We start from the raw sequence: 17317 nt of genomic DNA, 5'->3' as shown, positions 1-17317 counted from the left end.
TTTTTTATATTTTTATATATTTGCACATTGTTTTTCTAGCATGCTCACATTGCACTGTATGGAATGGCCTCAATCTCGTTACCTTGCGTAATGACAATAAAGCTGATTCTGATTCTGATTCTGATTCTACGGTAAGCAACCACCCACCCCCATAGAAGAAGAAGAAGCGCGCGGATATTACGTTTCATTTCATTTGTGTGTTTACATCTGTAAAGACCACAAAATGGCTCCTATTAAGAGACACGCGTACAACGCAGAATTCAAACTCAAGGCAATAAGTCACGCAGTAGAACACGGAAATAGAGCAGCAGCGAGAGAATTGAACATAAATGAATCAATGGTGCGTAGGTAGAGGAAGCAACAAGATGACCTGCGCCACTAAGACAGGGAGACAGCGCCGGACGACATACGCCAACATCTGCCAGTGGATTGTAAATGCCTGGGCGGATATATCGGTCTCAACTGTGGTCCGAGCTTTCCGGAAGGCAGGATTCACGGAACTGCTGGACAACAACAACAGCAACATTGACTCTGATGACTTCGACGAGACGGAGCCGGCCATTTTGGATGCCGTTTTCGCCCAACTTTTTAATTCAGACACTGAAGAAGAATTCGAGGGATTTATGGATGAGGAATAACTTCAGAAAGTGGGCTTTAAATGTTTATTTTGTGTGTTGTGTGACATTAACGTTCGAGCAACGTTGAGTTATTGATGTTGCTATTGCACTGCACTAATTTGAGTGTTACTATTTTTGTGATTGCACATTTGCACATCACATTTTGGGGGTGAACAGAGTTGTTAGAACGCTGGTTTGTAATATATTATTAAAGTTTGACTGACCTATCTGACTGTTTTTTTGACATTCCCTTTAGCGCAGCGTAGGCGCGGCTTATAACCCGGGGCGGCTTATAGGTGGACAAAGTTTTGAAATATGCCATTCATTGAAGGTGCGGCTAATAACCCGGGGCGGCTTATAGTGCGGAAAATACGGTAATCTTACTTATCTCAACATATGAAATGTAACTTACTTCACCAATTATTATTTATTTACTTATTTTTATTGTGATTACTTATGGAGTATATTGTGAATAAATTGAGAACAGGAAGTGAACAAAAGTTTTAGCAACTGTTATGTAAAAAAAAAAGGGGTAGGATTAAATAAGCTCTGCTTCTTCCTACTCCTTTTCGAACATGTTGAAAAGAGAAACTGGAGATTGTGATGTATCATGTCGTATGCTTGCATGTTCGAAATAAACTCAAACTCAACTCAATAAACTCAAACTCACAGACATGACACCTGAGGCCATGTGGTGATATCCTTTACGCGCTGATTTCGCTTTTTGATGCAGTACCGCTTGAGGGATCGAAGATCATTCAATGTTGGTTTCCAGCCTTACGTGCAGTGATTTCTCCAGATTCTCTGAACTTTTTGATGATATTACGGACCGTAGATGGTGAAATCCCTAAATTCCTTGCAAATAGCTGGTTGAGAAATGTTGTTCTTAAACTGTTGGACAATTTGCTCACGCATTTGTTGACAAAAGTGGTGACCCTCGCCCCGTCCTTGTTTGTGAATGACTGAGCATTTCATGGAATCTACTTTTATACCCAATCATGGTACCCACCTGTTACCAATTAGCCTGTTCACCTGTGGGATGTTCCAAATAAGTGTTTGATGAGCATTCCTCAACTTTATCAGTTTTTTTTTTTTGGAAACATGTTGCAGGCATCAAATTCCAAATGAGCTAATATTTGCAATAAAAAATAAAGTTTTCCAGTGTGAACATTAAATATCTTGTCTTTGCAGTCTATTCAATTGAATATGAGTTGAAAAGGATTTGCAAATCATTAGGGCCCGCATGGCCCATTGCATAAGGACTCCCAAAGCGAGTCCTTATGCAATGGGACATAAGGACCTATTGAATTTGTAAGCTTTTATTATTCTTTATTATTCTTCCGCACCCACAATAAACTGTAATTTGACCCACTTAACATGCTTCAAAACTCACCATATTTTACCCACACATCAGGACCTGCGAAAATTGCCTTTTTTTTAAAAAAACGAACCACAAAACTCAAAATTGCGCTCTAGCGCCCCCTAGGGAAAAAAACTAGACTGCCTGTAACTCCCACTAGGAAGGTCGGAGAGACATGAAACCTCTATGTAGGTCTGACTTAGACCTACATTTCATAATAGTACATTGTCGGGCTAAAATCAACAGGAAGTTGGCAATTCCCCCTTCAAGACAAAAAAGTACTAAAAACAGTAACTTTTGCCTCTTTGAGCTCTAATTTGACCCCCTTAACATGCTTCAAAACTCACCAAACTGAACACACACATCAGGACTGGCTAAAACTGTGATCTAATGAAAAAACCTAACCCCAAATCTAAAAATTGTGCTCTACCGCAAATTGTTTATAAAACGCAGAAAAAACTGCTCCTCGGAAGAAAAAAATGACAAAACTGCCTGTAACTCCTACTGGGAAAGTCGGAGAGACATGAAACAAAAACCTCTATGTAGGTCTCACTTAGACCTACATTTCATAGATTGACAACCCTCAGCAAAAATCAACAGGAAGTTTGCTATTCCCTCTTCAATACAAATTTTTTGTAAAAACCGGTCACCTTTCTTCAAAATCTATCTCCTCTGAGCGCGTTTGTCGTTTTGCCTTCAAACTAACACAGGAGAGAGATTGAACCCTTGTGATTAAAACTACAGAAGCGCGTTTTTCTAACTGCTCCGGTTTTGATTTTATGACCCTTCAAAGACCCGCTGCGCTGATGCTGCTGCGCTGCTGTTTTTTTAAGATGGCTGCTTAAAAGCAGGAAGCACCAACGTGCCCACACAATGCAGACAAGGTAGGTACACTAGACAAAAGTCTTGGGACACTTCAGACTAAAAGTAGACAAAAGTATTGGGACACTTATGACTATCACTGGACAAAAGTATTGGGATATTTAGGACTAGCACCTGCCAAATATGCGGGCCCGACCAATGCTGCTTGCAGCTTTAATTGTATTCTGTTTTTATTTACCATTTACACAAAGTGACAACTTCACCGGTTGTGGGTGTTGTACTTAGGTGTGTCTAATATTCTGCCCCTCTGCTGTCTCTTTAGATTGTGCAGGTGAGTGCATGTTGGAATGGAAGATGGTTTCCTCTTGCAGAGAAGCCGGTCGCTGATGCAACAGCCCAAAGTGAGCATGAAAGTAGAAAGTCTTAAAAGCGGAGCGAGAGAGAAAAGAGAGACAGTCAAATCTTAAGGTAAACATACACCAGGGGCCTGCAAAGACTCTCAGTCAGCCAATGGCAGCTTGTTTAAACACGCTTTGGCACACTCCAGTCTTTTCAAAAGCTCTCGTCTAAATCTTCTGCCAGCTTGTGGAAAATTCTCCCCGCACCGCATCAAACCCCGCTCGGTCTCTGAGAGACCCTCCATAGGACTCGGGAACTGAGTGAGATGCAACAATAGGGAACTTGAATAAAGTTCCCCCTTTTGTTTCCACCAAAAAGTACCCGTGTACACACTGAATAATGTTGGGTTAAAAAAATAACCACATTTTAACCCAACTGGTGGTTCAGAATAGGACAGGGTGACAAGAACTAGATCTAAATCATCCAGACTAGAGATAAATTGTATTATTATGTTTATCTTACCTAAAAATAAATATATTTATTAATTTTAAAAAAAATACATAAATACATTTTTACTCTATTTTGCTAAAAACATCAAAATTAATTGTATTTTTATTTTTTATGACTCCTTATTACATCCAGCCATATAATTATACATTAAAATAAACATATTTGAAATAGTTAATTTTAAATTATCATAATAATTCATTTAAAATGACCATATTTAATTATTAAAATAATTGCTTGTTTATCGACAACTTTAGCATTTTATTCATTACATTTTGAAGCTCTCAGAAGCCAAGTTATGTTATATTCCTTAATATTTATTTATGCAAGTTTGAAGTATCAATTATCTAAACACAGTTTTGTTTGCATATTTTCAGGATATATATATATATATATATATATATATATATATATATATATATATATATATATATATATATATATATATATATATATATATATATATATATATATATATATATTTATATATATATAAATATATATATGTATGAAATACTTGACTTGGTGAATTCCAGCTGTCAATATACTCCTCCCCTCTTAACCACGCCCCCAACCACGCCCCCACCCCCCACCTCCCGAAATCGGAGGTCTCAAGGTTGGCAAGTATGGTTATATTACTCAACATTTTGGGTTAATTTTTTAAAGTTAAGTTATTCGTGTCGGACGTCGCAGATGAAGAGAGAAGTTTAGATTTATGTTATGGTTTGTGTGAGGAGGCGTGGCCTGCAGCCCTGCAGCGAGGCGGGGTGTGCCGGGGCCGGCTCCGAGATAGGGGACAGGTGCGTAGATGGCCCACCTGGGCGCAGTTGTCTGATCACCTGTCACTCTACAAAAGGGCAGCGGCCGAGAAGGACGGGGTGGGAGAAGTTGGAGTTGTTTTGTAGTTGGAGAAGTTGGAGTGGACGATCGAGAGAGAACCCGAGCCTAAGCACGAGCAAAAGCGAGAGCGAGACGGAGACGGAGACGCGGGAGGCTGAAAGAGCGCGACTGTCACCAGAGGCGAGTGCTGACAAGCAGAGGAGCAAGAGAAGAGTTTATTGCAGAATAAACAAAATCTCAAACCTGCCACGCCTGTCATGTCCGTCAGTGGTGGTCCGAGGAACCCGAAGGTGCGAGTCCTCCACAGTTTGGTTTTAAAAAACTAAGATTTTGGGCATTTTTTAAATCCTAAAAAAAAAAGTGCAGTTCCCCTTTAAGGGACGGATTCCAGATGTTTATATTTACAGATAAACACTGACATTTATTATGTATATATTGTTGTCTACAAATAAACACTGACATATTATTTATATATTGTTATTTACAAATAAACACTGACATTTATATTATTTATATATTATTTACAGATAAACACTGACATTTATATTATTTATATATTATTTACAGATAAACACTGACATTTATATTATTTATATATTATTTACAGATAAACACTGACATTTATTATGTATGTATTGTTATTTACAGATAAACACTGACATTTATATTATTTATATATTATTTACAGATAAACACTGACATTTATATTATTTATATATAATTTACAGATAAACACTAACGTTTATTAGGTATGTATTGTTATTTACAGATAAACACTGACATTTATATTATTTATATAATGTTATTTACTGATTAACACTGCCATTTATTATGTATATATTGTTGTCTACAGATAAACACTGACATATTATTTATATATTGTAATTTACAAATAAACACTGACATTTATATTATTTATATATTATTTACAGATAAACACTGACGTTTATTATGTATGTATTGTTATTTACAGATAAACACTGACATTTATATTATTTATATATTATTTACAGATAAACACTGACATTTATATTATTTATATATTATTTACAGATAAACACTGATGTTTGTTATGTATGTATTGTTATTTACAGATAAACACTGACATTTATATTATTTATATAATGTTATTTACTGATTAACACTGCCATTTATTATGTATATATTGTTATTTACAGATAAACATTATTTCATCCATCCATCCATCCATCTTCTTCCGCTTATCCGAGGTCGGGTCGCGGGGGCAGCAGCCTAAGCAGGGACGCCCAGACTTCCCTCTCCCCAGCCACTTCGTCCAGCTCTTCCCGGGGGATCCCGAGGCGTTCCCAGGCCAGCCGGGAGACATAGTCTTCCCAACGTGTCCTGGGTCTTCCCCGTGGCCTCCTATCGGTCGGATGGGCCCTAAACACCTCCCTAGGGAGGCGTTCGGGTGGCTGCCTGACCAGATGCCCAAACCACCTCATCCGGCTCCTCTCGATGTGGAGGAGCAGCGGCTTTATTTTGAGTTCCCCCCGGATGGCAGAGCTTCTCACCCTATCACTAAGGCAGAGCCCCGCCACCCGGCGGAGGAAACTCATTTCGGCCGCTTGTACCCGTGATCTTGTCCTTTCGGTCATAACCCAAAGCTCATGACCATAGGTGAGGATGGGAACGTAGATCGACCGGTAAATTGAGAGCTTTGCCTTCCGGCTCAGCTCCTTCTTCACCACAACGGATCGATACAGCGTCCACATTACTGAAGACGCCGCCTGTCGATCTCACCATCCACTCTTCCCTCACTCGTGAACAAGACTCCGAGGTACTTGAACTCCTCCACTTGGGGCAGGATCTCCTCCGCAACCCGGAGATGGCACTCCACCCTTTTCCGGGCGAGAACCATGGACTCGGGTTTGGAGGTGCTGATTCTCATCCCAGTCGCTTCACACTCGGCTGCGAACCGATCCAGTGAGAGCTGAAGATCCTGGCCAGATGAAGCCATCAGGACCACATCATCTGGATCCCCTCAACCCTCACTGTAAACGTGTCCGACTTACTGCCGGCAATGCGGACCAAGCTCTGACACTGATCATACAGGGAGCGGACCGCCACAATCAGACAGTCCGATACCTCATACTCTCTGAGCACTCCCCACAGGACTTCGCGAGGGACACGGTCGAATGCCTTCTCCAAGTCCACAAAGCACATGTAGACTGGTTGGGCAAACTCCCATGCACCCTCAAGTACCCTGCCGTCCAGCTCTTCCCGGGGGATCCCGAGGCGTTCCCAGGCCAGCCAGGAGACATAGTCTTCCCAACGTGTCCTGGGTCTTCCCCGTGGCCTCCTACCAGTCGGACCTGCCCTAAATACCTCCCTAGGGAGGCGTTCGGGTGGCATACTGACCAGATGCCCGAACCACCTCATCTGGCTCCTCTCGATGTAGAGGAGCAGCGGCTTTATTTTGAGTTCCCCCCGGATGGCAGAGCTTCTCACCCTATCTCTAAGGGAGAGCCCCGCCACCCGGCGGAGGAAACTCATTTCGGCCGCTTGTACCCGTGATCTTGTCCTTTCGGTCATAACCCAAAGCTCATGACCATAGGTGAGGATGGGAACGTAGATGGACCGGTAAATTGAGAGCTTTGCCTTCCGGCTCAGCTCCTTCTTCACCACAACGGATCGATACAGCGTCCGCATTACTGAAGACGCCGCCTGTCGATCTCACCATCCACTCTTCCCTCACTCGTGAACAAGACTCCGAGGTACTTGAACTCCTCCACTTGGGGCAGGATCTCCTCCGCAACCCGGAGATGGCACTCCACCCTTTTCCGGGCGAGAACCATGGACTCGGACTTGGAGGTGCTGATTCTCATCCCAGTCGCTTCACACTCGGCTGCGAACCGATCCAGTGAGAGCTGAAGATCCTGGCCAGATGAAGCCATCAGGACCACATCATCAGCAAAAAGCAGAGACCTAATCCTGCAGCCACCAAACCAGATCCCCTCAACACATTGACTGCGCCTAGAAATTCTGTCCATAAAAGTTATGAACAGAATGGGTGACAAAGGGCAGCCTTGACGGAGTCCAACCCTCACTGGAAACGTGTCCGACTTACTGCCGGCAATGCGGACCAAGCTCTGGAACTGATCATACAGGGAGCGGACCGCCACGATCAGACAGTCCGATACCTCATACTCTCTGAGCACTCCCCACAGGACTTCCCGAGGAACACGGTCGAATGCCTTCTCCAAGTCCACAAAGCACATGTAGACTGGTTGGGCAAACTCCCATGCACCCTCAAGGACCCTGCCGAGAGTATCGAGCTGTTCCACAGTTCCACGACCAGGACGAAAACCACACTGTTCCTCCTGAATCGGAGGTTCGACTATCCGGCGTAGCCTCGTCTCCAGTACACCTGAATAGACCTTACCGGGAAGGCTGAGGAGTGTGATCCCACGATAGTTAGAACACACCCTCCGGTTCCCCTTCTTAAAGAGAGGAACCACCACCCCGGTCTGCCAATCCAGAGGAACCGCCCCCGATGTCCACGCGATGCTGCAGAGTCTTGTCAACCAAGACAGCCCCACAGCATCCAGAGCCTTAAGGAACTCCGGGCGGATCTCATCTACCCTTGGTATTATTTATATATTGTTAATTACAGATAAACACTGACATGAATTCATCATTTACTGAGAGGACGACTTTCTGAGTGTTGGACACTGCGGACAAAAGCCTGACTTTTTATGAACAATTCGGTACACTTTATTTTATAAATAATATCGTTTTGTATATGACTGATTTGTATTTCAATTACCTACTTTTTAGTAAAAGAACTGTGACCTAATATTGTGTGTTTATTTAGATGATATCAGTGTAGATTAACTATAGTAAACCACTCCTCCATACGTCATCAGCCTGATTTGTATAAAGTACCTCAACTGTGAAATGCGGTGGAAACAAGACTTCTCTGGGAACGTAGAGAGCCAGGAACCAGAGCTTCCAGGAATGAAAATGTTGTTAAAAAGGGCCTAATAAGACCATAACAGACTTATTAGGGAACAGATGTGTATGAGTGGTTAATGGTGTGGCCTGTCACTGACAGACCCCTGGTTTGATTCCCCTATATGACCTTTAAAACCAGGCACCTGAACTATCCCCATCATTCTGCCCACTACTCCGAATAAGCACATAAGTCACGCCTACTGAGCAGACATTCAAGCAAGCACTTATTTCACCAAATGTACCGACACTAAGCACCCAACCACTTAAATAATCAAATTACCAACAGAGTAAATAACTTATCATTTGCTTACAAAGCAAAAACCTAAGCCAAGCAGACAACAAACAACTCATCAAAAGATTAAGTAAACACAACAACTTACTTTTCCTCTAAATTCCCAAATTTCCAGAACGTTCCCATTGAAATGAGTGGGACATTTTTCCAGGTTGCACAATTCCCACATCTTTCAAGCTATTCAAAGCATTCCAACATCAACACATTCCACTCACCCTGGACATTTAAACTAACACTTTCCCAAGTTCCAAACCAAATTCCGGTTTTCCTGGAAATTCACACTCTTCACCATTCCAACTATTCTTACATTCACACCACATTCTGTCAGCATTTCAGTTCAACTTCAGCATTGGAGCATTCACAAGCAATTCCTTCAGGAAATGCCTCATCTAGTTCCAACAAGAACACTTTTTTCTAAGTGTCAAAAAGTCTGACATTTTTTGGTCAAAAAGTCGGGATTTTTACCAGGTGTCAAAAAGTTGGGATTTTTTGTAAGTGTCAAAAATTCAGAATTTGTTTGTCAAAAAGTCGGGATTTTTTCGAAGTGTCAAAAAGTGGATTTGTTCTAAGTGTCAAAAAGTCGGGATTTTTTTGACATGTCAAAAAGTCAGAATTTTTTTTGTCAAAAAGTCTGGATTTTTTCTAAGTGTCAAAAAGTGGATTTTTTCTAAGTGTCAAAAAGTCAGGATTTTTTTAAAGTCTCAAAAATTCGGAAATTTTTTGTTAAAAAGTCAGGATTTTTTTAAGTGTCAATAAATCTGCATTTTTTCTAAGTGTCAAAAAGTCAGGATTTTTTTTCAGTGTCAAAAAGATGGGTTTTTTCTAAGTGTCAAAAAGTCTGAAATTTTTTTGTAAAAAGTCTGTATTTTTTCTAAGTGTCTAAAAAGCTGGATTTTTTTCTAAGTGTCAAAAAGTCTGTATTTTTTGTAAGTGTCAAAAAGTCTGGATTTTTTCTAAGTGTCTAAAAAGCTGGATTTTTTTCTAAGTGTCAAAAAGTCTGTATTTTTTGTAAGTGTCAAAAAGTCTGGATTTTTTCTAAGTGTCAAAAAGTTGGGATATTTGTTGAGTGTCAAAAAGTCGGAAATTTTTTAGTCAAAAAGTCAGGATTTTTTAAAGTGTCAATAAATCGGGATTTTTTTCTAATTGTCAAAAAGTCGGGATTTTTCCTAAGCGTCAAAAAGTCGAGATTTTTTTTAAGTGTCAAAAAGTCTGGGGTTTTTAAGTGTCAAAAAGTCGGGATTTTTTTTAAGTGTCAAAAAGTCGGAAAAAATTTTAAGTGTCAATAAATCAGAATTTTTTCTAAGTGTCAAAAAGTCGGGATTTTTTTCTAAGTGTCAAAAAGTCGGGATTTTTTTTTAAGTGTCAAAAAGTCGGACCTTTTTTTGTCAAAAAGTCAGGATGTTTTGAAGTGTCAATAAAACGGGATTTTTTTTCTAATCGTCAAAAAGTCTGGATTTTTTCTAAGTGTCAAAAAGTCTGTTTTTTTAAGTGTCAAAAAGTCTGAATTTTTTTGGTCAAAAAGTCTGTATTTTTTCTAAGTGTCAAAAAAGCTGGATTTTTTCTAAGTGTCAAAAAGTCTGTATTTTTTCTAAGTGTCAAAAAAGCTGGATTTTTTCTAAGTGTCAAAAAGTCTGTATTTTTTCTAAGTGTCAAAAAGTCTGTATTTTTTCTAAGTGTCAAAAAGTCTGTATTTTTTCTAAGTGTCAAAAAGTTGGGATATTTTTTGAGTGTCAAAAAGTCGGAAATATTTTAGTCAAAAAGTAAGGATTTTTTTAAGTGTCAATAAATCGGGATTTTTTTTCTAATTGTCAAAAAGTCGGGATTTTCTCTAAGCGTCAAAAAGTCGAGATTTTTTTTAAGTGTCAAAAAGTCTGGGTTTTTTTAAGTGTCAAAAAGTCGGGATTTATTTTAAGTGTCAAAAAGTCGGAAATTTTTTCAAGTGTCAATAAATCAGAATTTTTTCTAAGTGTCAAAAAGTTGGGATTTTTTTCTAAGTGTCAAAAAATCGGGATTATTTTTTTAAGTGTCAAAAAGTCGGAATTTTTTTTGTCAAAAAGTCAGGATTTTTTGAAGTGTCAATAAATCGGGATTTTTTTTCTAATTGTCAAAAAGTCTGGATTTTTTCTAAGTGTCAAAAAGTCTGTTTTTTTAAGTGTCAAAAAGTCTGACATTTTTTGTCAAAAAATCTGGATTTTTTCTAAATGTCAAAAAAGCTGGATTTTTTCTAAGTGTCAAAAAGTCTGGATTTTTTTTTAGTCAAAAAGTCAGGATTTTTTTAAGTGTCAATAAATCGGGATTTTTTTCTAATTGTCAAAAAGTCGGGATTTTTTCTAAGCGTCAAAAAGTCGAGATTTTTTTTAAGTGTCAAAAAGTCTGGGTTTTTTAAGTGTCAAAAAGTCGGACATTTTTTTAAGTGTCAATAAATCAGAATTTTTTCTAAGTGTCAAAAAGTCGGGATTTTTTTCTAAGTGTCAAAAAGTCGGGATTATTTTTTTAAGTGTCAAAAAGTCGGAATTTTTTTGTCAAAAAGTCAGGATTTTGTGAAGTGTCAATAAATCGGGATTTTTTTCTAATTGTCAAAAAGTCTGGATTTTTTCTAAGTGTCAAAAAGTCTGTTTTTTTAAGTGTCAAAAAGTCTGACATTTTTTTGTCAAAAAGTCTGGATTTTTTCTAAGTGTCAAAAAAGCTGGATTTTTTCTAAGTGTCAAAAAGTCTGGATTTTTTCTAAGTGTCAAAAAGTCTGTTTTTTTAAGTGTCAAAAAGTCTGACATTTTTTTGTCAAAAAGTCTGGATTTTTTCTAAGTGTCAAAGTGTTGGACATTTTATTGTCAAAAAGTCTGGATTTTTTCTAAGTGTCAAAAAGTCTGGATTTTTTCTAAGTGTCAAAAAGTCTGTTTTTTTTAAGTGTCAAAAAGATGGACATTTTTTTGTCAAAAAGTCGGACATTTTAGTGTCAAAAAGTCTAGATTTTTTCCAAGTGTAAAAAAATCGGGATTTTTTTTTTTTTAAATTGGGATTTTTTTGTCAAAAAGTCGGGATTTTTTCTAAGTGTCAAAATATTGCGATTTTTTTCTAAGTGTCAAAAAGTCTAGATTTTTTCCAAGTGTCCAAAGTCTGGATTTTTTTGTCAAAAAGTATGCATTTTTTTGTCAAAAAGTATGGATTTTTTTGTCAAAACTCTGGATTTTTTTTTTGTCAAAAAGTCTGGATTTTTTGGTCAAAAAGTCTGGATTTTTTGGTCAAAAAGTTTGGATTTTTTGGTCAAAAAGTCTGGATTTTTTTGGTCAAAAAGTCTGGATTTGTTGGTCAAAAAGTCTGGATTTTTTGGTCAAAAAGTCTGGGTTTTTTGTCAAAAAGTCTGGATTTTTTTTCTAGGTGTCAAAAAGTGGGTATTTTTTCCAAGTGTCAAAAAGTCTGGATTTTTTCTAAGTGTCAAAAAGTCTGGATTTTTTCTAAGTGTCAAAGTGTTGGACATTTTATTGTCAAAAAGTCGGGATTTTTTCTAAGTGTCAAAAACTCTGGATTTTTTCTAAGTGTCAAAAAGTCTGTTTTTTCTTAAGTGTCAAAAGGTGGACATTTTTTTGTCAAAAAGTCTGACATTTTATTGTCAAAAAGTCGGGATTTTTTTCTAAGTGTCAAAAAGTCTAGATTTTTTCCAAGTGTCAAAAAATCTAGATTTTTTTTATCAAAAAATCTGGATTTTTTAAATCAAAAAATCTGGATTTTTTTAAATCAAAAAATCTGGATTTTTTTTGGTCAAAAAATCGGGATTTTTTTCTAAGTGTCATAATATTGCGATTTTTTCTAAGTGTCAAAAGTCTGGATTTTTTGGTCAAAAAGTCTGGATTTTTTGGTCAAAAAGTCTGGATTTGTTGGTCAAAAAGTCTGGATTTTTTGGTCAAAAAGTCCGTTTTTTTTGTCAAAAAGTCTGAATTTTTTTGTCAAAAAGTCTGGATTTTTTTCTAGGTGTCAAAAAGTAGGTATTTTTTCTAAGTGTCCAAAGTATTGTGAATAGTTGAGCGGAAGAAGAGGAGGCATGGCCGCCCTACAGGTGCTCCACCTGCTGCGCCTCCAGCATCATTACGCACAGCGGCAGTGAACAAAGTGGCATATCCGGCTCCCACGGAGCAATGCAACGTGTGGCAAGAAGGTCGCGCGCGGACACCTACTGGGGACTTTTGGGGTAGAAAGGCAGCGTGACGTGACTGAGATCGTGGATGTCGAAGGCGGTGGGCTCGGCCGAGATGGCCTGCCTCTTGGTGCGCTGCTGCTCGCAGTGCAGCTCCGTCTGCTTGTGGACTTGCTGCGTGGCGGGCTTGATGACGGAGCGGTACTTGTCCAGCTCGTTCTGCAGCTTCTGGATCAGCTCGTCCTTCTGGTCCAGCTCCAGCTCCAGCTCGTCGATGAGCGCGTCGCGCTGCCGCAGCTCCTCGATCTTCTCCTGGAGCGCGTACTGCAGGTCGCGCAGGGTGCCCATGGCTCGGCGGCAACTTGTCACACGGGAGTCGGGGTCCTCGCTCCTCTGCCGCGCCGCGGGGAAACTTTATCCGGCATCAACAGCCTCGGTCGCAGCCCCCTCGAGCCTCCACCTCCACCTCCTCCGGCGGCCGTTTACGCGGAGCTATGCGCGCTGGATCCCGCAGCTGACATGCTGTGCTCGGTCACAACCACGCAAAGTTTCTCCCTCTATCCTCCTCCCACACTCTCTCTATCTCTCTCTCTCTCCCTCCCTCTCTCTCTCTTCCACCCGGATCCGCGCACGTCAGCCGGGAAGCTGCGTGGAGACAAGGGCGCCTGCAGGAATCTGAGGCGCAGTGCAGCCGAATAAGAAGCATCCACCGCGGGCACACCTGCTGTCATTTCCCGCGGAAAAAAACACCCTTTCAACCCTGGAGCTCAGTGTAAAAAAAAAAAAAAAAAAAAAGGCATCACCACCGTTGCCACCAAAAATGAAAAGGTTCAAAATGTCACATTTAATTACTACGAATAATGCATCTTTGTTCATTCTAAATTTGCCAGGGACTTATGTTGACAGTCAGAGGATCTTTGACGAGTGTTGAAAACCAGAAGAGTACTACCTCTGTTACATAGAGGATCTTTGATTTGTGGTAAATAGGGCCTTGAAAAACAGCAGTTTCTATATCGTATAGAGGTTCTTTGACAAGTGTTAAAACAGAAGAGTACTACCTCTGTTAGATAGAGGATCTTTGATTTGTGGTAAATAGGGCCTTGAAAAACAGCAGTTTCTATATCGTATAGAGGATCTTTGACGAGTGTTGAAAACCAGAAGAGTACTACCTCTGTTACATAGAGGATCTTTGATTTGTGGTAAATAGGGCCTTGAAAAACAGCAGTTTCTATATCGTATAGAGGATCTTTGACAAGTGTTAAAACAGAAGAGTACTACCTCTGTTACATAGAGGATCTTTGATTTGTGGTAAATAGGGCCTTGAAAAACAGCAGTTTCTATATCGTATAGAGGATCTTTGACAAGTGTTAAAACAGAAGAGTACTACCTCTGTTAGATAGAGGATCTTTGATTTGTGGTAAATAGGGCCTTGAAAAACAGCAGTTTCTATATTGTATAGAGGATCTTTGACAAGTGTTAAACAGAAGAGTACTACCTCTGTTACATAGAGGATCTTTGATTTGTGGTAAATAGGGCCTTGAAAAACAGCAGTTTCTATATCGTATAGAGGATCTTTGACAAGTGTTAAAACAGAAGAGTACTACCTCTGTTAGATAGAGGATCTTTGATTTGTGGTAAATAGGGCCTTGAAAAACAGCAGTTTCTATATTGTATAGAGGATCTTTGACAAGTGTTAAAGCAGAAGAGTACTACCTCTGTTAGATAGAGGATCTTTGATTTGTGGTAAATAGGTCCTTGAAAAACAGCAGTTTCTATATCGTATAGAGGTTCTTTGACGAGTGTTGAAAACCAGAAGAGTACTACCTCTGTTACATAGAGGATCTTTGATGTGTGGTAAATAGGGCCTTGAAAAACAGCAGTTTCTATATCGTATAGAGGATCTTTGACAAGTGTTAAAACAGAAGAGTACTACCTCTGTTACATAGAGGATCTTTGATTTGTGGTAAATAGGGCCTTGAAAAACAGCAGTTTCTATATCGTATAGAGGATCTTTGACGAGTGTTGAAAACCAGAAGAGTACTACCTCTGTTACATAGAGGATCTTTGATATGTGGTAAATAGGGCCTTGAAAAGCAGCAGTTTCTATATCGTATAGAGGTTCTTTGACAAGTGTTAAAACAGAAGAGTACTACCTCTGTTAGATAGAGGATCTTTGATTTGTGGTAAATAGGGCCTTGAAAAACAGCAGTTTCTATATCGTATAGAGGTTCTTTGACAAGTGTTAAAACAGAAGAGTACTACCTCTGTTAGATAGAGGATCTTTGATTTGTGGTAAATAGGTCCTTGAAAAACAGTAGTTTTTATATCATAGAAGATCCTTGACGAGTGTTAAGAACAGAAGACTACTTCTAAAACATAGAGGATCTTTGATTTGTGGAAAATAGGGCCTTGAAAAACAGCAGTTTTTATATCGTGTATAGAGGATCTTTGACGAGTGTTAAAAACAGAAGAGTATCTTTGTTTCAGAGAGGATCTTTGATTTGTGGTAAATAGGGCCTTGAAAAACAGCAGTTTTTATATCGTGTATAGAGGATCTTTGACGAGTGTTAAAAACAGAAGAGTATCTTTGTTTCAGAGAGGATCTTTGATTTGTGGTAAATAGGTCCTTGAAAAACAGCAGTTTTCATATTATATAGAGGATCTTTGACGAGTGTTAAAAACAGAAGGGTACTACCTCTGTTACATAGAGGATCTTTGATTTGTGGTAAATAGGGCCTTGAAAAACAGCAGTTTCTATATCGTATAGAGGATCTTTGACAAGTGTTAAAACAGAAGAGTACTACCTCTGTTAGATAGAGGATCTTTGATTTGTGGTAAATAGGGCCTTCAAAAACAGCAGTTTCTATATCGTATAGAGGTTCTTTGACAAGTGTTAAAACAGAAGAGTACTACCTCTGTTACATAGAGGATCTTTGATATGTGGTAAATAGGGCCTTGAAAAACAGCAGTTTCTATATCGTATAGAGGTTCTTTGACGAGTGTTGAAAACCAGAAGAGTACTACCTCTGTTACATAGAGGATCTTTGATATGTGGTAAATAGGGCCTTGAAAAACAGCAGTTTCTATATCCTGTAGAGGTTCTTTGACGAGTGTTGAAAACCAGAAGAGTACTACCTCTGTTACATAGAGGATCTTTGATTTGTGGTAAATAGGGCCTTGAAAAACAGCAGTCTCTATATCGTATAGAGGTTCTTTGACGAGTGTTGAAAACCAGAAGAGTACTACCTCTGTTACATAGAGGATCTTTGATATGTGGTAAATAGGGCCTTGAAAAACAGCAGTTTCTATATCGTATAGAGGTTCTTTGACAAGTCTTAAAACAGAAGAGTACTACCTCTGTTACATAGAGGATCTTTGATATGTGGTAAATAGGGCCTTGAAAAACAGCAGTTTCTATATCGCATAGAGGATCTTTGACAAGTGTTAAAACAGAAGAGTACTACCTCTGTTAGATAGAGGATCTTTGATTTGTGATAAATAGGGCCTTGGAAAACAGTAGTTTTTATATCAAATAGAGCAGTGGTCCCCAACCACCTGGATTGGTACCGGACCGCACAAGAAATAAAATTGTTTTATTTTTTTCTTTAATTAAATCAACATAAAAAACACAATATATACATTATAGATCAATACAGTCTGCAGGGATACAGTCCGTAAGCACACATGATTGTATTTCTTTATGAAAAAAATAAAAAATAAAATAAGATTGGGGATCAATGATATAGAGGATCTTTGACGAGTGTTAAAAACAGAAGAGTACCTCTGTTACATAGAGGATCTTTGATTTGTGGTTAAATAGGGCCTTGAAAAACTGCTGTTTTTGTATCGTATAGAGCAGTGGTCCCCAACCTTTTTGTAGCTGCGGACCGGTCAACGCTTGAAAATTTGTCCCACGGACCGGGGGGGTATAGAGGATCTTTGACGAGTGTTAAAAACAGAAGACTACCTCTAATACATAGAGGATCTTTGATTTATGGAAAATAGGTCCTTGGAAAAACAGCAGGTTTTTTTATATCATAGAAGATCCTTGACGAGTGTTAAGAACAGAAGACTACTTCTAAAACATAGAGGATCTTTGATTTGTGGAAAATAGGGCCTTGAAAAACAGCCGTTTTTATATCGTGTATAGAGGATCTTTGACGAGTGTTAAAAACAGGAGAGTATCTTTGTTTCAGAGAGGATCTTTGATTTGTGGTAAATAGGTCCTTGAAAAACAGCAGGTTTTTTTATATCATAGAAGATCCTTGACGAGTGTTAAGAACAGAAGACTACTTCTAAAACAGAGGATCTTTCATTTGTGGAAAATAGGGCCTTGAAAAACAGCAGGTTTTTTTATATCATAGAAGATCCTTGACGAGTGTTAAGAACAGAAGAGTATCTTTGTTTCAGAGAGGATCTTTGATTTGTGGTAAATA

General features: G+C 39.0%; 1 protein-coding gene across 3 annotated transcripts in view; it reads right to left on the bottom strand.

Annotated features, from left to right (window-relative positions):
- Positions 1-17317, bottom strand: part of LOC133580131 (cGMP-dependent protein kinase 1) — a 441177-nt gene that overhangs the window by 398412 nt on the left and 25448 nt on the right. For 2 of the 3 annotated variants that reach the window (XM_061934398.1, XM_061934477.1), the window contains exon 1: positions 12922-13363. The exons of the other annotated variant lie outside the window; for it this stretch is intronic. In XM_061934398.1, the coding sequence (XP_061790382.1) occupies positions 12922-13229 (308 nt within the window). In that variant the 5' untranslated portion in view covers positions 13230-13363. Of the gene's footprint in view, positions 1-12921; positions 13364-17317 lie in introns of those variants that run through there. 3 annotated transcript variants of the gene reach the window in all.

Source organism: Nerophis lumbriciformis, linkage group LG02, assembly GCF_033978685.3.
Source record: "Nerophis lumbriciformis linkage group LG02, RoL_Nlum_v2.1, whole genome shotgun sequence".
In the NCBI taxonomy this organism is placed as follows: Eukaryota; Metazoa; Chordata; class Actinopteri; order Syngnathiformes; family Syngnathidae; genus Nerophis; species Nerophis lumbriciformis.
The sequence above is the reverse complement of the archived record's forward strand: the minus strand, read 5'-3'. Positions and strand labels throughout refer to the sequence as shown.